Source organism: Geotrypetes seraphini, chromosome 2 (genome assembly GCF_902459505.1).
Source record: "Geotrypetes seraphini chromosome 2, aGeoSer1.1, whole genome shotgun sequence".
In the NCBI taxonomy this organism is placed as follows: Eukaryota; Metazoa; Chordata; class Amphibia; order Gymnophiona; family Dermophiidae; genus Geotrypetes; species Geotrypetes seraphini.
The window spans coordinates 498293522-498313303 of NC_047085.1; the positions used below are offsets into that span (position 1 = coordinate 498293522).

Genomic DNA, 19782 nt, shown 5'->3' on the forward strand with positions numbered 1-19782 from the left:
CATTATAAACACATCTATTTTTAATCCAGAAATGTTAGAAATCTGTCAATTCCCTTTATGTGAAAGACTTGTTTGTAATCCACCTTGCAGCCTCCGGATTAAAAGCAGAATACAAGACACATTACATACAATACAATGACTGAAATACAACAAAACCTACAAGGGCCACTTTCACCTAGTGATCTCTGAAAACGTTTAGTCCACCATCACCACCTCTTAAAAGTTATCATAACAAGCTATGAAAACTCTAGGAATAAGTCCATTTTGTGCTACCATGACAATACCATACTAACACCCCACCCCCTTCTCTTTTATCAAGCTGTACTAGCGGTTTTTAGTGTGAGCTGGTGAGGTAAGAGCTTCGATGTTCATAGGAATTCTATAAGTGTCAGAGCATTGACTGCGCTGGCTCACGCTAAAAGCCCCTAGCACAGCTTGATAAAAAGGGCCCTAAGCTGGGAACATTTCTTTTTATTAATACAGCGATGCTATTGGTGAACCATCCCAAAGAATGAGATTTACCATGGTAAAGGAGTGAGACTGAAAGCCAAAGAGTGAGATTTTTCAAATGGTACATTCAAGGTAAAAATGTAATATTGCTTTGTAAATGGATCAAGATACCATTTAAATGATATTGGCTTTTCTTTGGAGCCTTTGAAAGATCCAAATTGCTCACCACAATTTGTATTAATTCTTTTTCTTGAGCTGAGAATTTTCTTCCACTCCATAGTTGGAGAGGGTGGTGTAATGGTTAGAGGTACAATCTCAGCACCCTGAGGTTGTGGTTTCAAATCCTGTACTGCTTCCTATGATCTTGGGCAAGTCACTTAATTCTCCACTGTCCCAGGTACATTAGATAGAGGGAGAGCCCACTGGGACAGATAAGAAACATTGCTTTAAGTACCTGTATGTAAACTGCTTTGAGTGTGGTTGTATAACTACAAAAAGGCAGTATACAAGTCCCAATCTTTTCCCCTAGTTAAAAGTGTGAAAAGGGACAGTAGAAGGGGAAGTAGTAGGCAGGAAGATGTGCTCAGATTTCTTCTCACTGGGTGGACCACTTGGTTTACTTCTCTAAGGCTTCAGTGCACTGGAAATAGGACTCAAAAAGAATAATAATAACAATTTATATACCGCAGGACTGTGAAGTTCTAGGCGGTTTACAATGATTAGAAGATGCTACAGATTGAGTGGAATTAACAAAGTTAGGATTAGTGATTAGCAGTTCTTTAAGTTTTAAGTTTATTAGGATTTTTATATGCCGCCTATCAAGGTTTTCTAAGCAGTTTTGTAGTTTTACAATCAGGTACTGAAGCATTTTCCCTATCTGTCTCGGTGGGCTCACAATCTATCTAACGTTGTAGACTACGATTGTATAGGTCAGTTACCTAAGTACTTCAGGAACAGATATGTTTTTAGGTGTTTCCTGAATTCCCCATAAGTAGTACGTATGAGCAGTTGTTCCAGATCTTTACCCCATAATGCTGCCTGATGTGAGAAAAGAATGAGAGTAAGAAAGCTTACAAACGAGTGTGACTGTGACACTCTCCCAGTGAGTGAGACTTGGCATCTCTGCTTAATATCTTTGCAAGACCATGGCAGCAGAGTGAAATAAAAATGGCTTTGCTGCTAATAGTGCATTAGAAAGGGAAGCTTCTCCTATGAATCAATGCAAAAAAAAAACCATACGCAGAGTTGCACATGCGTGATACACTTGTCCAGTGCACACACACACACAGCGCAAAGTCCTCGCCAGTCAGAGAGGCGAAACAGTGAATGGAAGCAAGGTCCTCCGTTTAGAGTTGGGGGAGGGGGAGGACCAGCCAGAAGAATCCATCAGCAGTAGGGATGCGTTCTAGCCACTAAGAAGACAGACACTCATCGAACTTGAGGCTGCCGGGAAATGTAGTCTTCAAGACCCGTCACCTTAGGGATCTGGCAGGCCCCACGCTTTCCAGGGAGGACTACAACTCCCAGTAATGCCTTTGTGCCTGCCCAAAAAGGAGGGGGGCGCGTGTATAATATCTGTCTGATCTCTGTGTGATGGATTGTCTGAACAGTTTAAAAAAAAAACCCACCCCACATCAAAACAAAACCCCTAGCCGAAATCTCCTCCTCCTCCCCGCGCCGTGTTCCCTCCTCCGCCCCCTTCAAAGATAGCCTCCCCCCCTCCCCCGCTTTACTATTTGTAATCACGTTCGGGATACGGGCAGGGGGGTGAGTTAAAAAAAAAAAAAGCACAAACAGATCGGGGCTGGAAAAGGGAACAGCTGCAACCTGAGCCCCGGATGGGGAGAGAGGGGGGGGCGATGGAGCCGAGCATCCCCTGAAGCCAGGGGGCGAGGGAAGAAGGAGCCATAAGATGCCAGTGGAAGTTTTTGCCAAGGTAGGAGGGGATGGGGTTGGGGGGGGGGGGTGGCAGTGGCTGGTGCTGCTGTCGCTGAGCCGGGGAGGATGGATGGGGGGGATGCAAAGGAGATGCTGGGAAAGGGGCTATTTCTTGATGAAAAACTTTAAAATCGTTGGAAACATTTTGACCTGGTAGGCCTCGAGGAAGAAGTGTAGGGGGGGGAGAAATAAATTTTTGGTCGTATGCATTTTCTTGTTGCTAGTTATTTATATAAAAATTCCGATTTGTATGACTGCTGCTCAAATGGGGATGGGGGAAGCAAACGAAGGGGTTGTTTGGTGGGGTAGCACTTGCCTTTAAAAGAACAATTAATAAAGAAAACTCAGTAGTTGCAGAAAATTTAAGTTGGATTAAATTATCTGTGAGGAAGTAGTGTGGTTTCTGCTTGAAAAGAGGGGCTATTTAAAGAAGGACCTTTTAAATACAGTTTATTTCTCTAACTGTCTCCCTCTGTAGAAAGGGATGGCTTCGGTTAAACCACATCAACTGCATTTATATATAACACCAGGTAGGTCATGTTTATCTGGTCAGTCCATCCAGCAGGAGAATTGTAATTTATGTCTGCAAAGTAGTGATTTTTGCACTCAGAAGAGCACAGGGCAGGCTGTTGTACTGAGGATGTGTGGTGTTCTTTTCTGGCAATCCAGAACCAAAGGAGCTTTACCAGGGAAGATGCATGCAGCCAACTCTGAGGTGGAGTGTCTTGGCAGGAAAACAGCTTCTGGAGGATGTGTGCAATTGTTATTTTGCCCTGCCCATTTACAGTAGGTCAAGAAAAGTACAGTTATTGTGTCTGAGGTTGATCAGAGGTTCAGAGCCAAAGCTTTGCACAAGGTTGCCACCAGAATATGAATTGGCTTCTTAAGGCTTGGGCTGCAAGCTGATGTACCCTCTAGAACTTATTTTTTATTTATATTCCACAAATCCTACAATTCTATGCGGATTACAAATTATTCACGTACTCGAGCATTTTTTCCCTTTCTAACCCAACGGACTCACACTCTACCTAATGTACTTGGGGCACTGGGGGATTAAATGACTTGCCCAGGGTCACAAGGAGCAGTGCAGGATTTGAACCCACGACCCTAGAGTCCTGGAACTGTAGCTCTAACCACTGCACCACATACTCCCTAACTTATGTTGGGGATTTTATGTAGTACTGATGTTAATAATTTTTTTGTATTGTTCAGTCACTTTTTTTTCTGTATACTGCTTTGTTACTATAATGAAAGGCAGTATAACAAACTTCTTTATGACATCACAGCCTCTGAAGGAACCAATGAGGTGTCAGTGTGAGTGTAATGTCATCTACAATATGGCCATTTTAAGGTATGCAAGCGGTGCAAAAATAAATCCAAAATAGAGGCTTCCTGTTTCTTTTCACAGGAGCAGAGTGAAAAGGGTTTGCTTTATGGCTGCTTTGGAAATAGCAAACCAAATATGGATAATATGGGATCTGGACAGAGTTGCCAGCTTACTCCTTTTTATCCAGAACATACTAACCTGGTTAAACATACTAACCCGGTTCTGGTTTTACCCCCTTGCGTGCAGCTGAAGTTCTGGATTTTGCTGTTGCATTCCCCCTTTCAGTCTTTGAGGGCTGCCAACTGCATGGGTACCACTTTTTGTTTCAGAGCATCCTGAAAGCCTCATCTGTTGGTAGCCCTCAAGGACTGGAAAAGAGGAGCAAGATCATATTAAAAGCAAGATTATAGGTTTGTGCATGCAGTGAGGTAAAACCAGGTCTGGATGAGTTTGCCTGACAATATGAACCAAAATGACAACTATGAAACCTGAGGAAATTAGCTACAGTAGTGTGCATTGGATTGAGTGTTTTGGGAGGGGAAGGAAGGCCAGCTTTAGCCCTTGCAGGGCCCTATGTGGACCAGTTTGGAGGAGCTCCCCCCACTTGAAAGGTTTGGCATTTCCAGTGCCTTTTTTTAATCCCTGTCTGCCTTAAAATTTATCTCTGTCACAGTCAGCAATTGTCATGTACTAGCTGTGACCCATCCCTTTCCTGCGGAAACTGGAAGTTACTACTACGTATCATTTGTATAGTGCTGAAAGGCATACGCAGTGCTCTGCATTTTGACATTTATAGATGGTCCCTGCTCAGAAGAGCTTACAATCTAACTTGGACATGACATATAGGGTTGGGGATGCAGAACCCAAGGTGAGAGGAGTTAGGAGTCGAAAGCACTCTTAGACTTTTTATGTGGCTCACGGCAATGTTCCTGAACTGCCCCTTTTCACAGCCCAGCATGTCCTCTCTCCTGCGCCTGTCCGACGTTGCTATCACGCCAGAAAGTCTGCTGGCTTCGGCAACAATTCGGCAGTGTTGTCTGTGGCTCTCCCTCCTGCCTTCCATCCACCGCGGTCCACCCAGGCGGAAACAGGAAGTTGCGCGTAATTGGAGACAGACACGACAGGCGAAAAGCAGGAGGGGGAGCCACGTACACCACTGCCGAATTGCTGAGACCGGAAGACTCCTCAGCTTGGCAGCGACATCGGACTGGTGTTGGAGGGAAAGGCACCGGACTGTGAAGAGATAGGGACTGGCGCTGGAGGGAAAGGCAAGCTGGGCTGTGAGGAGAGAGGGACCGGCGCTGGAGGGAAAGGCATGCTGGGCTGTGAAAAGAGCGAGATGAAGGGAGAGAGGTTGGAACTAGGGTAGTATGGAGAAATAGGGAAAAAGATACTTGAATGGAGAACCGTTGGGAAGAGAAAGGGAGAAATGATGGCCCGGGAGGGAGGGAGTCAGGCAGACAGGGGGAGAGATGGAATGGTGGGCAGTTGAAAGAGAAAGGGAGAGAAGTTGGATCTGGAGATGGAAAATTGATAGGTAGCTGAAAATTTAAAAAGGCCGGATTGCTTTCTCTTGCTCCCTCTCCCTATGCCCATTGGGGCCCCAGTGCAGCCACTGCTTTCGCTCTGTTTAAGGCTGGCCCTGAGAGGAAGGTCAGCAGTGGAGGTGAAAACAGTGACGAAATTCAACAAAGCGTGAGATGAACACAGAAGATCTCTAATTTGAAAACGAATGATATAACATGAAGAACCAAGGCCGGTACTGGGCAGACTTGCACGATCTGTCCCATAAGTGGCAATTCGGTTTAGGATGGGCTGGGGAGGGCTTTGACAGGAAGTCCAGTAATTTGGAACATGAGAACAGGTCTGGGCAGACTTTTACGGTCTGTATCCCGCAAATGATAAGATGGTTTGGATAGGCTGGAAAGAGCTTCGATGGCAACACCCGCCGCTGTCCTTAGTTCCAACTACTGGAGGACTTCTTCGGTCTATGTTCCAGAAATGTCAAAGAAAAAAAAAGACAATTAAATCATCTACTATAATAAAATGCTAAGCGCGCATGCGCACTCTTACCGCCATGTTCCCTGATCCCTGATCTGTAGTTCCGTGGTCGGCAGAGTGCGCATGCGCGCTTAGCTTTCCAGTGACTGCCAGACAAATTGGAAAACACTGGCTTTCCTGCTCGCGCAATACAGTTTGCCTCTGAAGGTGATGTGCATGCACGCTTACAACTGCCCCACACTCGCAGACCTCCAGATTTTCCTCCATCGGAGCCGGAGGGAAGGGGGGGAGGCAAAACGCTCTACAGCAGAGACACTACCCCCTCTTTATTTACAGCCTCGGCACGGAAAGTTTCTTTGCGGAACAACTGGCGGACCTCCAGATATTTCCTCCATCGGAGCCGGAGGGAAGTGGGGGAGGAAAAAAAACTGGACAGCAGAGACACTACCCCTTCTTTATTTACACGACCGAAGTTCAAAGCCACGGCGGCGACTCCTCTCTCGAGCCGCACCTGCGTCGGAGAAGGCTTCCGATGCAGGTGGGGATCGAGAGAGAAGCCGCGGCGGCAGCTTTGAACTTAAAAATAAACTTCACAAAAGAACCACCCGAACCCCGTTGATCCTCCCATTGCGATCTGACCCTCCCATCCCTTCCCGCCGTCTGACCGGCTCACTTAGTCCCTTGCCGCCCCCCCTTCCCGCGATCCCAACAAACCTGCTGACTTCAGCAGTGTCTGCAGCACTCTACACACGCTGCTTCAGGGCCTTCTACTGCCCTGATTTGCTCTGCCGCATCTTTGATGATGTCATCAGGGAAGTGCAAGAGTACATCAAGGCAGTAGAAGGCCCCGAAGCAACGTGTGTAGAGTGCTGCGGAAGCTGCTGGAGTCGGCAGGTTTGTCGGGACCGCAGGAAGGGAAGGGGGGCGGCAAGGGACTAAGGGAGCCGTCCAGACCGCGGGAAGGGAAAGGGATGATAGGGGAAAACGCTGCTGCTGCACAGGGAAGTGGTGTGGGCGGAGGGAAATGGAGGGGGAGGGAATGATGCTGCGGCTGCTGTACAGGGAAGTGGGGGGAGGGAAATGCTGTTTCTGCTGCACAGAAAAATGGAGGGGGAGGGAATGCTGCTGCTGCGGCTGCTGCACAGGGAAGTGTAGGGGGATCGAAATGCTGCTGCTGCACAGGGAAGTGGGGTGGGGGAAATGCTGCACAGGGAAATGGAGGGGGGAGAGAAATGCTGCTGCATTGGGGGCAGGGAGAGAGACATAGAAAGAAAGAAAGACAGACAGCAGGAGGGAGGGAGACAGAAACAAAAGAAGAAAGACACAGGGGCAGGAAGAGACACAGAAAGACAGACAGACAAAGAGGGCCAGGGAGAGACACAGACAGAAAGAAAGACAGGCAGACATATATTCTAGCACCCGTTAATATAATGGGCTTATACTTGTGAATTAATAATGCGTGTGCCTGTTGGGCAGACTGGATGGACCGTTCAGGTCTTTATCTGCCGTCATTTACTATGTTACTTGTAATAATGGTCATAGAAATTGCTGATCTGTACTGGGAAGCCAGTTTTCTTACTGCTGGCTTATTACCTCTTTGTCTTCCTGTCCTATCTAATATTGTACTTCTCCCCTTTTACTCTATTTAATCATAGTCAGTCTATAAATACATTTTTATCGTCTTGTAATGACTAATGTTTGTATTTCCCCCATTTTTTAATAATTTTATTACTGTAAGCTGCTTAGAAATTGGATAAGCGGGATAACAAATTATAATAAAACTTGGAAACTTGGTTCAGAAATCTGTCAGGACTTTAGGTCAGACAGACTATCTCAGTCCCACCCCACCCTCCCACCAGAGAGGAGGAAATGGACATCCTTAGGGTTACCAGATGTTCAGATTTACCCAGACGTGTGCACTCTTTTCAGAGGACCATCCAGGCATCCGGACGGAGTTTCAAAACCCGGCACTTTGTCCAGGCTGTGAAAACCATTGAGCATCCGGAGAGCATATCTGCGCATGCGCCGATGCAGCGTGCTGGCATCATGCAAACGCGTGTGACATCATTGCATCACTTGCGCAGATGCCCTCCAGTCACAGCCCCGAAGAGATGGGGGCTGGGGTTGGGGGGGGGGGCGGAACAGAGCAGGGCTGTGGGCAAAATGCGGCAGGGTTGGAATGGTTTGGGGGCCATACATCCTCTTTTTTTAGGACAGAATCTGGTAACCCTAGGCATCCTTAAGCCTTGTCAAGAGGTGTTTCTGTTGTGCTATGTACTGAGAGGAACTGTGAGCTGTGACTGTTTGGCCAAAGGGGTTATTGCTCCTGAGGTGGGAGGTATATGGAAGGGTAAAATAAAGGCGGTTATTTATTTCAGTTAAGCACATGTATTCTGCTTAGCCCAGATTTACAGGGATCTCAAAGTCCCTCCTCGAGGGCCGTAATCCAGTCGGGTTTTCAGGATTTCCCCAATGAATACGCATTGAAAGCAGTGCATGCACATAGATCTCATGCATATTCATTGGGGAAATCCTGAAAATCCGACTGGATTGCGGCCCTCGAGGAGGGACTTTGAGACCCCCCTGGCCCAGAAAGTACAAGCTGGTTCACCAACAGTAGCAGAAACTAATTTTTCATACAATATAGAAAAGAAAAGAAAAAAGATCCAGTATAATCAATATACAGTGGTGCCTCACACAACGAACTTAATTGGTTCCAGGAGCAAGTTTGTTATGCGAAAAGTTCGTTATGTGAAACGCGTTTTCCCATAACAATACATGTTAAAAAAAATAATTCGTTCTGTAGCATAAAATATGCTAAGATGACATAAAAAAAGATAAATTTTTTGTTATTATTTTTATTTAGATACATCTAAAAACATAATTGTTTTTTAAAACAACACACATTTTGTAAATTTAAAGACAGACTAAGTAGAGTCTAATTTTACAGTGAGAGAGGGCAGAGTCTCAGCGGCAAAAACTGGGACTTAACTGTTCATTTTTTAAATGCCTGCATGGTTGAAAATGTTGTCCATTTCCTTGGGCAGATCATTCTGTCTATAATACTAGTTTATACTTATTACAAAATGGTCTTAATGGATAAGCTTTTTTTTTCCTGTTTCTTTCAATATGTAAACAGAATGCCAATGGTGAGAGAGAACAAAGCTGTTATTTTTCTAGCATCGGGGAAGCGGCGAGAGTAGCTCCGCCCCCCCCAACGCATCAGCAGTAGGCGCCGGGCCCCTGCGAGCCGACAGTCCGCCACTGCACAGGGAGCCAGGCGAGAGGGCAGTTAAGCGCAGTGCCTGCGCGGAAGGATGCAGCCCGGGCGACTTCGTTGTGTGAAACGAAGTTCGTTGTAGGAAGCAAGACCTGAAGTTCGTTGTGCGCAGCGTTCGCTGTGCGAGGCGTTCGTTATGCGAGGCACCACTGTAGTAATATCTCCTTAATGTTGTAAGGATGTCAGAGGTTTCTTTTTTTATTTGTAACTGCTCCTTATGAAAATGGCACAGGTGTTAAAATAGAAAAGTGCCTTTTTATCTAGAAACCTTGACTTCCATTTGGTTCTCAGTGTTGTTAAAGAAAAGCGGGTTGGTTAAGACTGGCGCAGGGCAGAGAGCTTGGGAAGGCTTAGAGAATGACACAGGGTCAAATTTTTACCCGTTCCCGCGGGAACTCAATTTCCCCCGTCCCCGCGAGTTTTCTCGCTGGCCCCGTCCCATTCCCATAAGCTCTGCCTTAACCGCACAATCCTCAAACACTTATGATTTGAAAGTGTTTGAGGCTTGTGCCGATGAGGACGGAGCTTGCAGGAATGGGGCAGGGACAGGAAAAGAACTCGCGGGGATGGGGAAATTGAGTTCCCGCGGGAACGGGGAAAAATTTGTCCCTGTGTCATTCTCTAAGACAGTGATTCCCAACCCTGTCCTGGAGGAACACCAGGCCAATCGGCCAATGCACCAGGCCAATGCATATTTATTAGGCTAGCCCTAATAAATATGCATGAAGCAAATTTGCATGCCTTCCTGGTGTTCCTCCAGGATAGGGTTGGGAACCACTGCTCTAAGAACATAAGAATTGCCGCTGCTGGGCCAGACCAGTGGTCCATCGTGCCCAGCGGTCTGCTCCCACGGCAGCCCCCAGGTCAAAGACCAGTGCTCTAAATGAGTCCAGCCTCACCTGCGTACGTTCCAGTTTAGCAGGAACGTGTCCAACTTTGTCTTGAATCCCTGGAGGGTGTTTTCCCCTATGACAGACTCCGGAAGAGCGTTCCAGTTGTCTACCACTCTCTGGGTAGAAGAATTTCCTTACGTTCGTACGGAATCTATCCCCTTTCAACTTTAGAGAGTGTCCTCTCGTTCTCCCCATCTTGGAGAGGGTGAACCACCTGTCCTTATCTACTAAGTCTATTCCCTTCAGTACCTTGAATGTTTCGATCATGTCCCCTCTCAATCTCCATGCTTTATGACATGGGTTCTCAACCCAGTCATTTGGGGCACACCTAGCCAGTCAGGATTTCCCCATATCCACAATGAATATCCTTGAGATACATTTGCATAGGATGGAAGTAATGCGTGCAGATTTATTTCGTGCATATTCATTGTGGATATTCTGAAAACCTGACTGTTTAGTAGGTATATTAAGACCCCCCTGCTTTTCAATAAAGGCTGAGATTCACTGCCCTAAACCGCAGGCTGGCGTACATTTGACATGCTGATTGAATATATTATGCAATTTTATGCAGCAGTGACGGCAGAAATCATCCTTCAGTTTGCGTGTCCAGGACTAACATAGTAACTGACGACAAGTAAAGACCAGCATGATCCATCCAGTCTACCCAGAAAGATGGCCAGGGTTGCACCTGTAGCATCATGCAGGTTAAAATTGCCCTCCCCCCCCCCAACCCATTTTCTCTCTCGCTCTCTCATTCTTTTATTAGTGCGAGTCCATTATGTTTTACTTGAAGTGGAAATATTCCTATTCTGTTCTTTTCTTCAATCTCTGTCTCCTCCCCTCTAGGTCTGTTTGCTCTCTTACATTTCACTTCCTCACTTTGCCTCATTTTTTTTTTTCTTTTCCTTTTTTAAATTCCCATTTCTATTTTTAATCTCCATGTGTGTGATTCACTCGTTCGACTCTCACATCCCTTTATTGTGTTGATTTCCTTTGGCTGCTCTCTATTGATTTATCTTCCAGCCTGGGCTCCCTCTCTTCCCTCTGCGCCTGCTAGGTTTTTTTTTTCTCTTTTCTTGTTGCTTACTCAATTTCCTGTCTCTCATCCTGTACCATTTTTTTTTTTTCCTCGTCTCTGTCTTTTCTCCTCTTTCCTGGCTGGGCCTTCAGACAAGCCACAGGTCTTGATTTAGCTGTTGAGAGTAGGGAGAGGTGAGCAGGGATTCAGTCAGGGGTGGAGGGAGTTCTTCACCAGCTGCTGTGAGACTGTGTGAACAGAGGTAGGAAACAGAAGAGAAGAGCTCTCCGTTTTCTACTTTTGACTGCTATTGAGCTGTTCTACAAGGAAGTAGCTGCCCAGATTTTAAGAGTGTGGACAAAAGGTGGATTCTTAGCCTCCTGTTCTGCAGGAATGAGGATTGATTGATTTATTAAATTTTCTATACCATTCTCCCAGGGGCGCTCAGAACGGTTTACATTAATTTATTCAGGTACTAAAGCATTTTCCCCTCTCTGTCCTGGTGGGCTCACTATCTAACGTACCTGGGGCAATGGGGGGGGGGATTAAGTGACTTGCCCTGGGTCACAAGGAGCAGCGTGGGTATTGAACTCACAGATTCCCCACTCTGTTTGCCATAGTCCTGTCTCAGAGGGAAGAGCTCACTTTTTAGGTCTTACTGACTCCTCTGGTAAGTGAAAGTAAAAGACAGTTTTACTCCGCACCCCAATTGTGTCATCTGCGTTTGCCAATGCCATTTCCCACAGGCAGAGGAGTAGAGCTGTGTGCGACAGAAATGAGATTGCACGCAGGACAAGGGCTGAAATCCAAAGTAGTCCCAGATGACCCACAGCCACGGGTGAGGCAGGGGAGCAGAGGCTGTGAGGGACTCAGAGAGTGTCCCTTGAGGGATAGGGTCAAATGTACAGGCTGATGGGAGTGTGTGACGCAGTGGTTAAAGCTATAGCCTCAGCACCCTGAGGTTGTGGGTTCAAACCGACGCTGCTCCTTGCAACCCTGGGCAAGTCACTTAATCCCCCCATTGCCCCAAGTACATTAGATAGATTGTGAGCCCACCGGTACAGACAGGGGAAAATGCTTAAGTACCTGAATAAATTCATTTAAATCATTCTGAGCTCCATTGGGAGAACATTAAATAAATAAATCTTAAGAGGGTTCTCTGTGGAATGAAACATGATAGTTTTCTCTTTTGTTTCGTCAGGCAGCGGTGACATTTGATGATGTTGCGGTCTATTTTTCGGAAGAGGAGTGGGAGAAGTTGGAAGAAGGGCAGAAGGAGCTTTACAGAGAGACCATGAAGGATAATTATGAAGCTCTGATTTCACTGGGTAAGGCGCTTTTGATGAGGCTGGAAGTTATCTAATAACAATAATAGTAAACTTTATTCTTATATACTGCCATACCATTTAGTTCTAGGCCAGGGGTGTCCAGCCCACGGGCTACATGCGGCCCAACAAGGAGTTTTGTGCGGCCCAGCTTCTCGCTCCCTCCCTCCCTCCCTTCTGTGCCTCCCTCCGGTGGGGTAGTTTTCTGGCTGGCTCTCTTGCTGCAGTTGTCCGTGGGCATCGTCGGCTCCTCGTGCGCAATCTGCGGCTGTGTCAGAAGTGTTCCCTCTAACATCATGACGTCAGAGCGAAGGCTTCCGAATCAGTCATGAATCGTATGCGAGGAGCCGACGCCGCCCACGGACAACTGCAGCAGGGGAGCCGGCCAGAAAACTACCCGCCAGAGAGTTAACAAAACGACCGCCATAGCTCCCTTCAGGCAGATACGCTGCTTCCAGTTTTGTAGTTGCACTATTGCGCATGCTCTGTGCTGGCGTCTTTTAGAAAAAAAAGCGCGGGGGTTTTTTTTCTGTTCAGAGAAGGATTATAGTAGGCTAGAATGACAGTTGGAGGTTAACTTCTGAAAAATGAGATTTTTTTTTTTTGCCTCCATCTCTCTTGTGCTTCAGATTGTGTGTGGGAACTACAGGTGGTGGGTTTAAGAAGTAAACGGGAGAGTCAGCTAGGTTAGTGATTAGTTTCCACACAGCACATGGGGAAATTTATCTTTTATCCAGACCTCTATTCAGATCGCCAACGGCCATAAAATAAATATTTCCAGCACAGCCACGGATCATGTGAGAAGCCAGTCACCACTGCCCACAGCTTTCACCAGAATAACAGTTGCAACATGGGAGCTGGCCAGAAGGGAGGGATAAGGTCGTGTTGGGATGCCAGAGGGAGGGAGCACAAACTTTGGACAAATAATGAAGGAAGGAGGGAGGCGCATGAGCCATATGATTGAAGAATGGAGGGAGGGAGGGAGGGGGAGGGAACACTAAGGGAGAATTGGTTGTTTGAGAGAGGGAAAGAAATGGTGCACATGGAGAGATGAAGAAAGAGGAGAACTGTTGGGCAGAGAGAGGAGGGAGAAGGAGAGAGAGAATTATTGGACATGGTGGTGGGAGAGGAGTGAAGTAGAGATGCATGGGCGCGGAGAGGAGGGGGAGAACATGCTGGATCAAGGAAGCCTCCTGGACTGGGTTTAAAAGAAGTGCTAGATTGGGCGTGGGGGGAGAGCTTATGGGGTCAGAAACAGAGGAGTGGAGGAATAGGGAAAGAGAGACTTGAAGGGAGAACTATTGTGAAGAGAAAAGGAGAAATGGTAGACCTGGGGAAGGGAGGCAGGCAGGCAGGGGGAGAGATGGGGTGAGGGGCAGTTGGGAAGAGAAAGGGAGAGAAGTTGGATCTGGGGATGGAAGGGAGATAGGGAGAAATTTTAGGCCTGTGGATGGAAAGCAGAGAGATGCAGCATTTCTCTTTTTTTCCTCCATGTCATTGTTCAACATCAAGGGGGGAGGGAAGAAAAAAACAGAAAAGAGAGGGAGCAAAATGTTGGACCATGTGAATAGAGGAGGGAGAGATGGACCCATGGGAGGGCAAGAGGGAAGAGAGCTGGGATAAGAAAGGGGATGGAAAGAAAAGGACAGGGAGTATAGCCTGACCAGTGGAGAGAAGGAGGTGGATTCTGAAAATGGTGAGCCATGTGAATGAGTTTAAAAGAGAGATGACAAGGTGAGTGAAAGAGCAGTGAGTACAGTGGTAGAAGTGTGAGGAGATAGCAGGAAATAGGAGGCTGGGAAAGGAGTGAGATAGGAATTGGGAGAGTTAGGGACTGAGAGAAGATGGAGAATTGAGAGGTAGCTGAACATTTAAAAAGAAGGGTTAGAAAAAAGGCAAGAGTTGAGTGGACAGAGGCAAAAAAGAAAAGAAAAAGTTAAGAAAGCTGAAAGGAAAAAATCAATACATTGGAGACAAGCAAAAGGAGGAAATAGAACAAGAGAGGAGGAAAAAAATGAACAGCAGACACTGGAAAGAGAATTAGTTGAAGACAGACAAAAAGCAGAAAGAGAAACTGGGACCAAGATGATGGAAAAACAAAATATCCAGACAACAAGGTAGAAAAAATTGTTTTATTTTGAATTTATTAACTGGAATATGTTAGCTTTGGGATATGTGCATCACAATTATTTTTGTCTTCAGTGGCATAGTCATATACAGCTGATTTGGGGGAGGGACTGGAGCCCAAAATTAGTGGATGGACACCAAAGTTTCTTCCCGCTTGAGTGCAATTTACAAATACTTGAGTTATTGGGGATTCCCAAGCCCTGCTATCTGAAGACGTCTTCCTCCAGTCTGGCAACCCAAAATCTCCAAGCTTTGCAGCCAATGGCAATATCCTCAAGCTGCCACTGCTTTTATGCATACATGAATGCCAAGGTGGGGGGGCGACAGGGAGGAGAGAAGGCAGCAGTTCTGCAATATTGCTGCCAGCTGCAGAACTTGGGAAGTTGGAGGGGGAGGAGGTGGCGGTCAGTTAGTGAGTTAGTGTAGCTACTAGCTACAGCAGGAGAGATGTTCATTTTGAGGGAGCCTAAGCTCAAAGTGGGAAGCCCCAAAAAACAGTAATATTTACCCTGATTAAACGATCCTCCACATGTGCTTCTGACAGCTGATCCAGCATCCCCGCTCTGATGAGGCTCACCATAGCTTTAATAGAAGTGAATGGGGAAACCAGGAGCGCGCATCCCTGCTCATCAGAGTGGGGATGCGGAAGCCTGTAGCTGCTCCCACTGTCAGCGGTGCATGTGGAGGATCACTCAGTCAGGGTAAGCATTACTGCTTTTTTGGGTTCCTCTCCACCTTTATTGAAGGTTTATTATTAGATATGTACATCTTCTATATTAGTGATTGCAAATTTGGGACCTGCTCAGCCTTTTTTTTTTTTTTGCTCATTAGCTAGTGTTAGTGTTTGTGGGGCTCCAGAAAATTTTTTTTTCGGCAATGCGGCCCAGGGAAGCCAAAAGGTTGACACCCCTGGTCTAGGTGATTCACATTCAAGAGAGACTGAACAATTCAGTGACAATACATTCTTTAAAAATACAGAATATAATTGACATTTAATTTACAAATTTTTCAAAAAGAAAGGTTTCTCAACAGGGAACACCTGGCTTGGCCTCCACGAGTGCGGGTCGCCGGATTGGATGGACCTAGGGTCTGATCTGGCGAAGCCATTTCTTATGTTCTTATGTGTTTTCATAGATTTTCAAAAAGTATAAGACTGACCCCCCCCCTTCCCCCTCTTCTACAAAACCGCACTAGCGGTTTTTAGCGCAGAGCCGCGCTGAATGGCCCGTGCTGCTCTCGACGCTCATAGGAACTCAATGAGCATCAGGAGCAGTGCGGGCCATTCAGCTTGGCTCTCTGCGCTAAAAACCGCTAGCCCGATTTTGTAGAACAGGGGGTGAGTCTGGGAAATTATTGTACTTGTTCAATTTGCCTTCCCAAAATGCAAACGTTGTATCAAGAAATCTTTTATAATGGCAATGTTTTAGTGTAGGACAGGTAAAGAAATTGTTTTTTCGAGCAGACTTTTTTTATCCCATATAGTTCAAACTAGATAGGTAAGCTGGAGTCAAGCTGAACAATGTTTTGAAGCAGATACAAGCAAATTTAAATATCACCCTGACTTCGAAAGGCAACCAGTGTAGCTGCTGATAATATGGGCTAATACGATCATATTTTTTTTAGCCCATAATTCAGATGATCTGCCATGTTTTGAATTATTGTTAGCCTTTTCAGGGTTTTTTTTTGTTAGCTTCCAGATATAATATATTGCAGTAATCAACTAAAGATACAATAGAAGATTTTCAGTGGATCCAGTGTATTAGGGAGTGCTAGAACCAGGGCTGTGGAGTCAAAAAATGTGCCAACTCTTGACGCCAGTTTCAAAATAAAAATTTTTTAAAAAATATGTAGTAAATTTATCATTCAATTGGGGGGGGGTCTAAATGCTAATTAGTCAAATTTGACCACATCTACATCAATCAATAGTATTCTTATTATTCATTCAGGAAAAAGGCCTCAGAGTTTTGGGAGCTCTACGCTAAGTCTTATCATCGGCTCGTATTGTCAGCGGATTAAGTAGTGTTCCGCGAAACGGCCGCATCGGCTTCAGTCCTGATTCCGGTAGCCTTAACAGCTCCGGTTCTGGTCCCGAGAGACTGACACACCACAGATACGAAAAAGAGAAGATTAATCCAGTCACAAAAAAAAAAGAGCACTTAAGATAAGTAACTTTCTGTTGGTGCTTTTCAAACCATTGGGGAGGTCTATTAATGGTTTAGAATTCAATTGGATTTTTATTAAATAAATATAAGTTAAAAAATTAAAAATTAAGAAAAATAAATATAAATAAATACAAACACAAATACAAAATGTATATAAAATCAGGTTTTTTGGCCAATGATTGAATTATGGAGTATCCATTTGGATTATAATCACGCTGACAATACGAGTCGATGATAAGACTTAGCGTAGAGCTCCAAAAACTCTGAGGCCTTTTTCCTGAATGAATAATAAGAATACTATTGATTGATGTAGATGTGGTCAAATATGACTAATTAGCCTTTAGACCCCCCTAATTGAGTGGTTTATATGAAATTGTAGTTATATCTGCTAAGTGTACCACTCAGTTAACCATATTTTGTAAATTTATCATTATTATCCTTTTATATATATATTTAGTCCTGGATCTAAAATTATCCCCCCTTTTACGAAGCCGTGCTAAGCTTTTTTATCACCAGCTACGGCGTTATTAGCTCCGATGCTCATAGGAATTCTATGAGCGTCGGAACTAACACCGCTGCGGCCGGCGATGGCTTCGTAAAAGGAGCTAGTACTTTAGAGCCAGAACAACATATTTTAAAGTCTTATATCGGTAGGAGTTGGAGCTGGAGTCGGACAGTAGAAAAATAGAGGCGTGTGAGTCGAATGTTTTCAGTGTACCGACTCCTCGGCCCTGGTTAGCGCAATGGAAGCGATTCTACGACTGGGTACCTCCGGTTAGGTCTTCAGATGCAGCGTAGTGAAGGTCTATTCCATAGTAGCCTCTGAGCACACAGATGCCATCAAGAATACTTAGCCTATTCTAACATAGAAACATAGAAGATGACGGCAGAAAAGGGCTACAGCCCATCAAGTCTGCCCACTCTGCTTACCCACCCCCTGTCTATGCCCTAATGACCCAATTTCCTTATCTTGACCCTCGTAGGGATCCCACATGGGTATCCCATTTATTCTTAAAGTCTGGCACGCTGTCTGCCTCGATCACCTGCACTGGAAGCTTGTTCCAATGATCAACCACTCTCTCTGTGAAGAAATACTTTCTGGTGTTGCCATGAAATTTTTCGCCCCTGAGTTTGAGCGGGTGCCCTCTTGTGGCCGAGGGTCCCTTGAGAAAGAAAATATCATCTTCCACTTCGACACGTCCCGTGAGGTACTTAAATGTTTTGATCATGTCTCCCCTCTCCCTACGTTCCTCGAGAGTGTAGAGCTGCAGTTTACGTGTTTACGGCTGCAGTTATACTAGCCGTAGACCTGGCATAATATGGCGAGTGTGACGATGTGGTAAAGGCACTCATAATTTAACAGGATTCTGTAAGTTTGAACATGCATAACTGGGGGCCCTGCTCGTCCCATGTATACACTCCTCCCTTAGATTTATATGCCATAACACTTATGCGAACCCTTATAGAATAGTGCTTGGGGGCACAAACCCGTGTAAGTGTGGCTTTTCAAGTTTATTTAAAATTTACTATACCGCCTACTTAAGACTTCTAGGCGGTGTACAAACATGACATAATAATATACCAGTAAAAGTATAATTTAATCTAAAACAGACCAAGGGGAAAGAACAATTCAAGGACAAAGACGAACAGGAACAAGAGGAAAGAAGGGGTAGGAACTCCAATTATTAGAGAGAAAAGGAAACACTTAAAGGTAAAAGCATAAGGTTGAGGAAGTAATATTAAAAGATTTTAAGTCGTCCTTAAAAGGAGTGCATAACTGTGGTGGCCCAGTTATAGAATTGTCCTAATATATAGAAACAAAACAAAAGGAGGTAAGGTGATACCTTTTTTTTATTGGACTAACTTATTGCATTTTTTTTATTAGCGTTTGAAGGTACCATAACTCTTCTTCTTCTTCAGATCAGAAATAAGCAAATGTTGGCAAATATCAGTGTATATAGGTGAAACATGAAAGGATGGCAGTATCACAGGAGGAGGGAGGGGTGAGATTCAAAGAGAGGGCTGTGTGAGGAGGAGCCAGATAGGGATGGATGATGGGGAAGGAACAAAGTTTAAATTCATGTTTTGTAATGTGAAAGAAAACCCAGGTCTTTGTTTAGTCCTGTCTGGTAGGTGTCAAAGTGTTATCATTATGATTTCAAAGGGTTTACATTCCTGGATGGTCTTAAAAATTCCTTTTTCTATTCTCACCATAAAATCAATGATGCTGCATTCTGTTTAATAGCCGCAGACCCTAATAACCCCCCAATTTTTGCAATGAAACATTTCAGTTCTCCTGATGCTAAAATTTAGACACAATGGATGGCTTGAATGGGCTGTTTTGAACTGCACACTTACAAAAATAACGTTAAACTCTGGGTGCAGGCTTATGTAGCATCGTGAAACAAATTTCTACGGCTTTATGGCAGAGAGCTGCACGGGAACGGGGTTGGTGTGAATCCTGCAGCGTGGGGATCCTGCAGGGGATGAAAGTAGATCCTGCGGGGTTCCTGCAGCCGTGTACCTGCATAGGGTCATCCAAGTACTGCCTCCTTGAGCAAGTCACTTAATCCTCTATTGTCCACCGCTTTGAATGTGTAACCACAAAAAGGTGGTATACAAGTCCCATTCTTTTTTCCTTTTCCTCCTCCCTTCGATTACAGCGCAATCGCACCTGCTCTCTGCCCTTATCAGGTAGATATCTTCATGGTCGCAGGCAGTGGTTCTGACACGCTGCCAGCAGCTGACCTGGAAGCCTTCCCTCTGATGCATTTTGCCTGTCAGGGAAGGTGTCTGGGTCAGCCGTAGGCAGCATGTTGGGCCCACGGCCTTGGCGACATCTGCCTGTTAAGAGGAGAGAGAGGGAGTGAGAAATGCAAGCACAGGCAAGGGATAGAGAGAGGAGAATTGTTGGGACATAGGGTGGAAGGGAAGGAGAGGGAGTGCACATGGGGAAAGGGAGAATTGTTGGGCACGGGAGAAGGGAGGGGCAACAAATGCTGCATGAGGGGAAGGGATGAGAGAGAGAAATGTTGGACATGGGAATGGAGGAAAAAGTAAGAAAGGCTGTGTGGGGGGTGGGGAGAGGAGAAGGGAGATATTGGATCCAGGGGCAGAAGGGAGTGGGGATACTGTACAGTGGGAGAGAGGGGAAGGAGGGAGAAATGCTAAACAACAATAGGAGGGACATGAGGACGCTGTTGGGGGGAGTGGAAGGGACAGGGAGATTTGGGGCTTTGTGGGTGGGGAGGGGCAAAAGAG

General features: G+C 45.6%; 1 protein-coding gene across 2 annotated transcripts in view; it reads left to right on the forward strand.

The window, feature by feature from the left end:
• The first annotated feature begins 2073 nt into the window (after positions 1-2073).
• Positions 2074-19782, forward strand: part of LOC117354458 (zinc finger protein 585A-like) — a 61725-nt gene continuing 44016 nt past the window's right edge. The window contains exons 1-2 of one of the 2 annotated variants that reach the window (XM_033932040.1): positions 2074-2386; positions 12109-12235. In XM_033932040.1, coding sequence (XP_033787931.1) covers positions 2363-2386; positions 12109-12235 — 151 coding nt within the window. In that variant the 5' untranslated portion in view covers positions 2074-2362. Of the gene's footprint in view, positions 2387-11695; positions 11746-12108; positions 12236-19782 lie in introns of those variants that run through there. The other variant, XM_033932042.1, reaches the window with a different exon arrangement.